Here is a 10,962-nt window from a genome sequence, read left to right on the forward strand (position 1 = left end):
CACAAAGGTCCTGCTTCTGGGTAGGAAAAATCTCATGCACCAGTGCAGGCTCAGGTCAGACTGGCTGGAGAGCAGCTGGGCAGGAAAAGATGTAGGGTTCCTGGTGGATGCCAACCTGACCATGCGCCAGCAGAGTGCCCTCACAGCCAAGCAGACCAACAGTGTCCTGGGGTGAACTAGGCAGAGCATTGCCAGTAAGTGGAGGGGGATGATCTTTCCCCTGTACTCAGTGCTGGTGCGGCATGTCTGGGTGCTATGCCCAAGCCTGGGCTGACCAGTACAAGAGAGACTTGGATATCCTGGAATGACTCCAGTGAAGGGCCACAAAGGTGATGAAGGGCTTGGAGCATCTGTCACACAAGGGGAGGCTGACTGAGCTGGCACTGTTCAGCCTAGAGAAAGCTTGGGAGCAAGGAGAATCTCATCCATGTGTCTAAATACCTGATGGGGTGGGTTGGGAGTAGAAAAGACAGCCAGGCTCTTCTCAGTGGTGACCTGTGCCAGAAGAGGCAACAGGCACAAACCCAAACTACAGGAAAATCCACTTAAATGTTTTAACTGTGAGGGTGGTGAAACACTGGAACAGGTCACCTGGAAGGTTGTGGAGTCTCCATCATTTAAAAAATGCTCAGACATGACTGGACACCACCCTGCTTCAGCAGGGGTTTGCACTGCAGACTTCCAGGGTTGCCAGCCAGTCTCAGTGGCTCTGTGGGGATGGGTGGCAGCCCAGAACTGCTGGGAGGAGCAGAGGCTGGCTTCACCTGGTTACCAGAGTAGTTTAGCAGGATGTTCTGCCATTTTTGCTTAGGTTTCCTCAAGTTGTTTTCCTTTGGCATTTTTTTCCCGTTTTTTCCTGTAGTGTCATATTGCCTGAATTCAGACCTTGCCAATTAAAACTCATTACATATATGTGTTCTGTTTCCTTGGGTTGCAGAGAGATGAAATAGCAACGTTTTGGGTTGTGACCAGAGTCCGTTACTTGCTCTGAAGCTTAAGGTATCTCTGAGTTTGCAGCTGAGCTTCAGGCTTGCTGAAAAGCTTTGTCCTTGAAGAGCAGAAATCCTGCCACAACTGCTGTTAAGTTCAAGGAAAAGCTGATGCTCCCAGATAGCACTTCTTGTTTGTCACCGTGTTTTGTATCACAGGTTTTGAACTGCTTTTAAGGTGTTAAGAGCCTTCTGCAGTTGCTGGCCTTGCAAAGTTTTATTGCAGACCCTACTATAGTAAACTCAGGAAGTGCACAGGGGCAGAGAGTGAGCAAGCACTGCCTCATTAACCTCTTCCAAGTTAGAGATTTTATTCATCCATGACCTAAAGCCATGGTGAAAGCAGGTTGACTGGGAAAATCCAGTATGGATTTACCAAAGGCAAATCATGCCCAACTAACTTGAATGCTTGCTACAACAGAATAACACCTGTCAAGAGGGGGAGAGCAGTGACTATTGTTTAGCTGGGCTTCAGCAAAGCATTCAACAGTTTCCCACAGCCTTCTCCTGGACAAACTGTCAAGATACAGACTGGATGGGTGGTCTGTGAGGTGGGTAGGAAATTGTCTCACAGGCCACACTCAGAGGGTGGTGATCAATGGTTTCTCCTCAGGCTGGCAGCCTGCCACAAGCGGGGTCCCCCACAGATCAATACTGGGACCCTCGCTGTTCAGCATCTTCATAAGTGATCTGGATGATAGGACTGAAAGCACCCTCACCAAGTTTGCTGATGACATGAAATTGGGTGGTGAGGTGGACGCGTCAGAAGGGAGAGTCATCTTTCAGAGAGACCTGGACAAGCTGGGAGAGTGGGCTAGCAAGAACTGCATGAAGGTCAACAAAGACAAGTGCAAAGTCCTGCATCTGGGAGGCATAACCAAAGAGCCCAGCACAGGCTCAGATCAGTGTGGCTGGGGAGCAGCCTTGCTGAGAGGGACCTGGGGGTTGCAGTGGACACCAAGCTGAACACAGTCAGTGGTGTGCTGCTGCAGCAGCCAAGGAAAATTGGGTCCTGAGCTGCGTCCACAGGAACATTACTAGCAGAGACAGAAACATGAACATCCCACTTCACTCAGTGCTGTCAGGCTGCACCTGGAGTACTGGGTCCAGTTCTGGGCTCCACAGTTCAAGAAAGATGCAGATGGGAGAGGGTCCAAAGGAGGGCCACAAAGATTATCAAAGGGCTGGACAGACTGCCATATGAGGAAAGACCAAAGGACTTTTACTTAGGTCTTTTCACCCTGGAGAAGGCCCAGGGGAGACATCATCACATACTTAAAGGGCGGCTACAAAGAGGACAGAGGGTCTTGCTTTGCAAGGAGCCACATGGAGAAGACAAGGGGCAACAGGTACAAGTTGCACCAGGAGAGGTTTCATTTCAGTGTAAGAAATTTTTTTACAGTGAAAACAATCACTCACCAGAACCACCTCCCTGGGGACATGGCAGATTCCCCATCACTGGACATTTTCAACATGTAAGTGGACAGGGCACTCAATCTCATCCAGGCTTTCTCTTGAAAGGTTGGACCAGGTGGTCTTCCAGGGTCCCTTCCAACCTGGGCTGTTCTGTAATTCTAAGTCACTGTGTGCCTGATTTCCACTTACAAACCCAGGACTGGTGAAGGAAGCAGCAGAGGCACCACAAAGGGAAAACCAAGGAAAAAATTCAAAGGAAAATTCAAGGAAACAAGTGATGGAAAACAGTGCAGGGAAGTTTTCTGTTATTGGGGATTAGACTATCATTTCCTGGCTCTGACAAGGCCACGCATTCTCACTGATGGCTTGACAAACATAACCAGCATCCTACCCACTTTTTCCACACATTAGTAATTAGCAGCCTATACAGTAGGATGTTCTTGTAAGAACACAGGTCTCTTCCAGGACACACTATGTGAGTGCTTGGTGACCTTGACCAGAGCAGGTGCCTCTGAATTGCATGGAAGTACCCGTTACTAGGATGCAAAAGAGAAGGCTAGACAGTGCTAAGAAGTTAGTCTTGTATATTTCTCTTCTGCAGATTACTGTAAAATCCTCAGCATTGTGAATTTAGTGAGTGCTAATCTCATACTTAAAACATGAGACCCCCTTTTGCTTCACAGTGCCTGTTGATGACTTCTTTACTGTAAACATTTGTAATGTGTGTGTGCAAGTTGTTTTTTAGTAAGCAGGTTAAGGATGTCATATGAAGAATATTTGACTGACAGATGATACACAGACTTACCCGTATTTTCTCCATAGCAATTTTTGCAGCTGAGACACTTAACATTAAATTATAAGGGGATGTGAAAGGTACACTTTTCATTTGAGTGAAGCTCAGGCTTAACAGGGCCTATATGGCTATCTTCACTACTAATAGAAAAGGCCCTCTTGTTTAAAGTGCAACTAAAAACAACACTGATATATCTAGTTCATCTTGTATGAAATAGTACCCTCTTAAAATTTTATGAAACTAGCCAGCATTCTTGTTGAACTCACGCTTAACTACTATTGCTAACCCTCTTTGTCTTTTCTGATTATGTAGTTCATTTGTCATTCAAAACTAGCCTATTATTCTTCCACCTGAACAGTTATGCTGTGCAAGACAGCTTAAATGGAAGCTTGGAGCAACTGCTTTGGCCAATTCTCTTGGTCTGAGGCTTCTATTGCACACACATGCCTCGCAGCAAATTCCACCCAGAGATCAGCATCCCTTCTCCCTAATACAAACCAAAGTTCAAGGATGGCAATTTGATCCTTCTGAGCCCATAACCTACTGCCAGCAAGTCATATGTTCCGCAACTCCCATTTTCTAGAGTCCAGATTCCACATTCAGTGTATTAGAAAAATTACCTCTAGACGGTCAGATGGGGTCCTGACTTAAAGAGCCTTGCCATGCACAAAGCAGGGGGGGGGGGGGAGGGCAGCGGAGGGAAGCTTCCTAAGGTTGTTATAAAGCTTAATGTATTGAAGCTTTTATACTGGAAATAGAAGCACCTATCTCAACAAAACCTGAAGTGGATCCTGATTACTATTTTAAGAACGACTAAGACAATCTATTTAGCCGCTGGCCATTCTAACATCAAACACTTAATGTGTATTCTTAAGTCAGAGCAGAATTCCCATCACCCTTACCCGGTACTACGTCTGCACAAAGTACAGTCTGAATACATAAAAACTGTAAAGTTTTTTTTATCCTTGAGTCATATTTGAGTCAAACCTTTTAATGGCTGGCTTAATCATGCTCAGTATTCAGTACGAATGTCAAGAGCAGAATGCTGAAATACTTAATAGAATCATATAATATGTTCAGTTGGAAGGGACCCATGAGGATCAAGTCCAACTCCCTGCTCCTTGCAGGACTACCTAGAACTAAACCATATGACTAAGAGCATCGTCCAGATGCTCCTTGAACTCTGACAGGCTTGCTGCTGCGACCACTTCCCTGGGGAGCCTGTTCCAGTGACTGACTTAATTGCACTTATTTCTGCCAAGAATCAGCTGATGGCTTTCCATTTTACCTATCTTACACTCAGTATCAAAAGCAAGTGACATGATTCCTCATCTGGAAACACTACCCTGTAATTAAGATTAAAAAAAAAAAAAAGAAACAAACCAAGTGAGTTCAACCCACCGCTCCTGAAGATTAGCTTAAGTTTAGTTCCTGTGGATGCTGCTGAACCATCACACAGGATTTTGCCGTTACAGGCAAATCCTGCTTGTAGAAAAATCAACATGCATGCACAAGGTTATTATAAATTGGAACATCACACTAAAGACAATATATATTACAAGTTCTCAAAAGAGAACTGAATCAAGACCAAGTGGTTCCAGTTTGGCCTACATGATGCAGTTAGTCTCGACTACTATTTATTTTAAGAGATGGCCAGTAACAATATGCACTGCAAAGTCTCATACTGAAAGTTAACCACAAAAAGGGTTTATTTCTAGTATCATGTACATCTTTACTTCTGACTTGACTCAGACTTAGATGTAGAAGCTCTCAATGAAGAAAGCCGGCGTCTCTTCGCAATCTGCTCCTGGCGTTTCTCCTTGGCTTCCTGAAAAGCAAAGCAGCATGAAGTGAGTACTGAGATGTTACGTGTAATCAAGTGCTTCAAAACAGCTACAAAGGAACAAACTAGGGAAAATGCAACTTGAAGAAAGCTACCGGAAAGAATGGATTCCTTAAGTCAATAAAGCAAAATAGTTTCCTTTCTTCACAGATCAGAATAATTCTACAAGTATCCTAACCTGTACAGATGCATGTCTCTAAACAATGTGGACTAGTGTCCAAATTACAGTAAAAACACTAAGGCAGAGTTCACGATATACTAGAGGTCTATCTACTCTCAGTTTCTGTCTGGAAGTCATGAAACACTCAAGTACTCTGTCAAATATTCCAACGGTATTGCTTCGGCAGTCACTGCTGTTTTAGGTGCAAAAGCAAACTAATCCAAACAAATAGCTTCTTGCCAAGTTACCTTCCATCCCAGTCAACTGCTGGATCCTGTTTCTCACACAGTCACTCTAATGCTTAGGCCTCTGAGTTCAACTACAATTCATTTGAACTAAAACTGCTTCCTGCAAAACTTATCTTCATGGGCTGTAACTGTTCATTGTCTTCTTCAAGATCAATTCTCAGTTAAAGTAATTGGTCTGGTTAATTTCCACTATTCTAGGACTAGCAAAAATGGATAGAAATTCTTGTAAAAACATTTGACCAGCAATGTTTATACTCACATTCAGGCATTCCTATTCAAAATGGGCTAGGTACAGAGCAGCTGTAAGTGTACAGTCAAGTTTACCAAGCCCCTCAGATGCTGGGGTATGAGGTATTCCATATAGCCAAATTATAAGGGCAAACGCACCTTCATTCTCTTGGCCAAGAGCTTCGCATATTCTGCCGCTTCCTCCTTATTCTTCTGAGTGCGCTGCTTCTTCAGAGCAATACGTCTGCGCTTATGTTGCAGAACTCGAGGGGTCACTAGTCGCTGGATCTTAGGAGCCTTGGTTCTGGGTTTCTTGCCTAAAAAAGCATTGCGAATCAGCAGAAGTGGTAGATTATCTTCTGAAGAAGAACTAGGAAACTTAAGAATAAGTTCCATTTACTACTATGGTAACATTATTTAGTGGATTGCATATTATAGCAACTTATACAGAGTTCAACCTCTTGACAGATTTTGCACGAAAAGCGATCAATTACTGTGAGACATAGCATTAACAAAATATAGTCATGATGCTCATTATTTATTATCAGCAATGAAGTGTAAGTAATGCATCCCTAACTCCCTGCATTTTTGTGAAAACTCCTAGTTTCTCAGCAGGCCTGCCTTCAATAATTCCCCCTAGACTTACAATGTTTAAAGAATATGGAAACTCATAATCTAGCTTACAGAACAAGCCATTATGCTGTCAGTGCCAGAAAGTTCTCTACAATTCTACATAGGCTTGACATGTGTCTCTCCAAAAAACAGATCTACATAGTGCATAACAAGCAAACAACACACAACACCACACACATCTGTAAAATTTCATTTCTCAATCCTGCCTGACTTCAGTAGTCACAAGCAACAGTCCAGTGTCCACCAGGATCACATTCTTTAATGGACAGAATAGTTCCAATGATGCAGAAAATAGTGGTCTTCTACCCAATAAGCTTTCACAATGCCCAAGCTTTATCATGTCCTTTCTGCTAAAAATCCTCCCCCCCTTGTTGTTCCCTGATCAAATGCAAAAGAACCCGGAATTAAAATCTTACACTGCAAAAGACAGGTGGTAAGCAAAACAGTGCCCTGCCAATAAAAGCTCATTTCGGAGACTGCCACAAGCAATGGGGAAAAATCTTAGTATCTTCTCTATATACTGCATTTTTCCTCCGCCTCTTAAAAACATTTCAAAAACATTCCACCTCATATTTAACCTTCTTTTAGTAACAATTATTTTTGCATTATTCTTAGAACCACTAGTAAATATTACTCCAGATTCTGTCAAACATTAAAAAACAAATTGTGCCACAGTAGATGGAAAGGGAAGAGAAAAGAAATGGTGCAACCAAGAAACTCCCCTTCTTATCCATAAGTTACAGCTGACAAAGCTTAAACACCATGTCAGTCAACTCCTGGATCTACTACTATAGTGTGCTTCATTCACTGCAGTAGGCTGGACACCTCTTTGCTGGTCATCACATGAAAGCAAAGAGTTGCAGAATTTGACTTCTTACCCTCTTTGTTCAGAGGCTTCCTCACAACATACTGGCGAACATCATCCTCCTTAGACAGGTTGAACAGCTTGCGGATTCTGCTAGCCCTCTTGGGACCAAGACGACGGGGCACAGTTGTGTCTGTCAGCCCAGGAATATCCTTTTCACCTTTGAGAACATAAGATTAAACATGCCAATTAATCCTGCATCTACCAAACACCTGCTTTGTTAGTGAATTTCAGTTATAAGTTTAAAATGCATAAAAATTCAAGATAATATCAGATAATCCTTGGGGTTCTACTACCAATAGTGCCACCCCTAGCTACACTTTGCTCATATAATATGATCAGATTGCTGGCAACAGTAAATGTTTCAATGATCAGTTTTAAAATTACAAGAATGTAATGCTGAGAGGCAATTTCAAGACACATTCACACTCTAAACTTGGGACTGCATTTGCATTCTACAGACCTCCTCAGCCACTAGCGAGCAGGCTCCTTCTGGGTGCCTACTTCTACCTATTACTTGCTTCATCCAGACTCTTACCCTTTTTCACTATGACCAAGTTCAGAACACTCAAGTTGGCATCAACGATGCAACCACGAACGGATTTGCGTTTTCTCTCTCCAGTTCTTCTGGGGCGATAGCAGGAGTGGCCCTTGCTGAGCAGAAGGCGGACACGTCCATGAGTCAGGACACCTTGCTTCATAGGGAAGCCTTGTTTGTCATTGCCACCACTGATCCGGACAACGTAGCCCTATGAAAACACAGAAATACGCTTAAGTTGCTCACATCTCTATTACTTCAATGAGAAGTAGTGGCTATCACAACACACTGTTCAAAACAATGGGGCACTGTGGCCATGACTCAGAAAAAGTCACTGATACTGCCCATGCAAACAACTTCTTTAACCAACACCACTCCAACAGTTCAGGAATTTTACTTAACAGATGTGAAAAATATCTGCGTGTACCAGAATTTACATTTATTCTACTTATTTTCAAATATATATGCAAAAATTAAATTCCTATCCATTCAAAGTTTTGTTTAAGCTACACCAGACTGAATTTTGTCCATTACTGTCTAGCTTTTCTTTAATCCTAAACCTAACCAAAGCCTGTTATCATCACAAACTGGAAAACTCCATACAACACAAGAACATCTGGAGTGGGGACACATGGGTATCACCTAGGAAGAGAAACCTAAAGCTTTTTTTATTGCCTTCCTTGTGGAGGTGGCAGCAGAAAAGATCAACTTACCCAAATTCAGCTGGACTGTCCATATTAACACTCAACTATTCCAAGCCCATCCACCAGGCCCAACATACTTTTTCCCATGCACTTGCAACAGTTTAAACACAATGAAGGCAATTTTGAACTTGTTGTTCAGTAAAGAAGGGATGACCAGTTTTACAGTATAGATTTAATTTGTCCTGAGTACCAAGATGGCACTCACATGAAGAACAGAAAACTACTGCAAAGAGCAGCAATAAACTCCAAAATCAAGGCTGAAAAAAAAAGGCACCTAGATAAATCAAAGTAGCAGAACAGGCTAGCCTAATCACCAAGTTCAGTATATACAGCAACAGAAACTTTCAACATACCTGCCAAATGTACACCATACAAGCACTCTACTGTGACAACTGCAAACTGGAGAAATTTTGTAATTTAAGCTCCTCGAATACAGCTCTGACACATCCTTCTACACTTCTTACCTTCCACTCCTCACCAAGAGAATCAGCTGCAACCTCCGTGGCCATCCGTTTCTCATAGAATGTTCTCAGCTTGCGCTCATCATCCACTTCAATGAGTTTCTGGCAGCCAGTGGCTGGGAAAGAGATGTTCAGCTAATAAAAGGGGGGAAAAAAGATTTAGTTGAAACCTCACCTGAGACATTTTAACAGAAAATTAGCATTTGTCTGCTGGTTTCATCTTAGCATTTCAAAGCTGAAATTCCCCATCTGCTTACATGAACGCTTACTAGCCGTAAGTTATCACTGCCATGCATGGAAAGGCAGGTAGGTCTGTCCTTGGCCACACTGGGCTGCATTACTCGTTCAGCTACACAGAAAACTGACTTTACCACAGTTAGAGCTTGATCACCTTCAAACAGACTGCAATCGAGCAAGTCAAGGTGAGGGCAGCAGAAACCTGTTCTCTCTTCTTCTGCAAGCCCTTCGCAGCACACACTGTATTACAAAATTGCATAAACAACCTAATGGAAGCGACACTTACCACTGGTTATTACTTGTGCTTCTTGGGGTCCGGGGCAAAGCCCAGAGCCTCGCGGACGCCTCCTAGCACTTCCCCCTCGAGCACGGCCTAGTATCAGCACAGGCCCAGCCCCAGCGCACACGGTGCCTCCCTGCTAGGCCCCACTCTCGACAGCGCAGGCCTCACACTCGCAAAAGGCCTTCTAAGCGCAGCAACCACCGCTACCGGCAGTTGGAGTGCCCTAGCCCGGCGGCAGGGGAGGCCGCACTGAAGGAGCGGGGCCCGCGCGGCCGCCATGTCACCCCGCCAACAATCCGCTCCCATCCACTCCGCAGCAGCGCTCCAGCGCCGCCACCAGAGACCATCGCCCTCCGCCAGCGGCCCCGCACGTAGCGATAAAGCCATTTGTGGCGGGGGAACCCGAACCCTCCCGGGACACGGCCCCGGCCCCAGCCCCCCGCGCCGACCCACCTTCATCCTCGCCGAGCCGCGCCGCCGCGAAAAAAGGCCGCACTTCCGCCCGCAGCCCGCAGATACATCCGCCAACTCTCGCGAGAACGGCACGGCCCCTGCCCCGCGTGACCGGGGCTAGCCAATGGAGAGCCAGGCTTCGCCAGCCGAGGGGCGTGGCGGGGAGGAGCCGGCTCTGGCCGTTGGCGGCGGAGCGTTTCGCCGTGTGGCGGCGCCCGCGGGCGGGCGGCGGGGTACGCCGCTCACCGGCTGTGCTGCGGCCGAGGAAGGAGGGCCTGCGGGCCGCGGCGGGCGGGAGCAGCCCGTCTGGCCGGGGGTGGCGGCAGCTGCCCGCGCGGAGGAGGGGAAAAAAGGAAAAAAAAAGGAAGAGATTCCTTGCAGATTTCGCTGACGATAAGAAAGTGCTGTTCGATGTCGGGACGAGCAGCAGAGTCGTAGCGGCTCCCAGCCGGCTGTGCTCCCCACCGCTACCGCCGGCTGTGCGCGTCAGGCGCTGGGCCGGCCGGCGAGGGGCGCGGGTCCCCGGGAAGCGCCCGTTCTCCGGAGAGGAAACCCCCGGTGCCCAACGCAGCAACAGCCCGGCCCGCGTTAGCCTCTCGCGTTCGGCAGGGGGTGACAGGCGCACCCGGCTGCCTCCCTGCGGGCGCCTGTGCTCGCAGCCCGCAGCAACCCGCCCCCCCGGCCCACAGCCGCAGCGGCGGTGGTGGCGGCGCTCCCCCTCCCACCTCGCCGGCCGCGCAGGAGAAGGCGAGCGGCTGCCGCTTGTTCCCGTCAAACTGTTTGAGCGAATATGCTTAAGGCGCACAAAGGAGGGGGGGAGGCCACCCGTGTGGGGAAGCGGGCTTCTCAGGGCCGCCGGGGGAGCAGGGAAGACGCGCCTCAGCCCGCCCGGCTTGCAGGGGTCCCCCCGGGCAGACAGCCCGGCCCCCGCCATCCACCGCCCCGACTGCCGGGCGGGCAGCGGGGCGGGCCTCGGCGAGCCGGGCCAGGCGGGGGGCTGCCTGGCCCGCCCGGCAGGCGCGGGGAGGCCGCCCCGCCCCGCCCCGCCCCGCCCCGCCCCGCCCCTCAGGCAGCCCGAGGCGCGGCGGGAGGCGGGCGGCAGAGGGGGGGA

The 10,962-nt window shown here is 47.4% G+C and overlaps 1 protein-coding gene across 1 annotated transcript; it reads right to left on the reverse strand.

The window, feature by feature from the left end:
* Positions 1–4,877: 4,877 nt before the first annotated feature.
* On the reverse strand, positions 4,878–9,958 carry RPS6 (ribosomal protein S6). Its single transcript, XM_082337142.1, has 6 exons — positions 9,852–9,958; positions 8,882–9,013; positions 7,714–7,924; positions 7,189–7,335; positions 5,837–5,994; positions 4,878–5,026 (listed from the first exon to the last, which is right to left on the reverse strand). Exons 1-6 carry the CDS (start codon positions 9,855–9,857, stop codon positions 4,931–4,933), a joined length of 750 nt encoding a protein of 249 aa, XP_082193268.1. The 5' UTR covers positions 9,858–9,958; the 3' UTR covers positions 4,878–4,930.
* Between the last annotated feature and the right edge of the window lie 1,004 nt (positions 9,959–10,962).

The sequence above is a fragment of the Platalea leucorodia genome, assembly GCF_965183815.1.
Source record: "Platalea leucorodia genome assembly, chromosome: Z".
NCBI lineage: Eukaryota > Metazoa > Chordata > Aves > Pelecaniformes > Threskiornithidae > Platalea > Platalea leucorodia.

Coding starts and splice junctions, on each gene's coding strand:
- RPS6 (XM_082337142.1), bottom strand. Junction 7,336..7,713: donor CTTGGTCATAGTGAAAAAGG/GTAAGAGTCTGG, acceptor ATGTTCTCAAAG/GTGAAAAGGATATTCCTGGG. Junction 5,995..7,188: donor GAAGCCTCTGAACAAAGAGG/GTAAGAAGTCAA, acceptor ATGCTTTTTTAG/GCAAGAAACCCAGAACCAAG.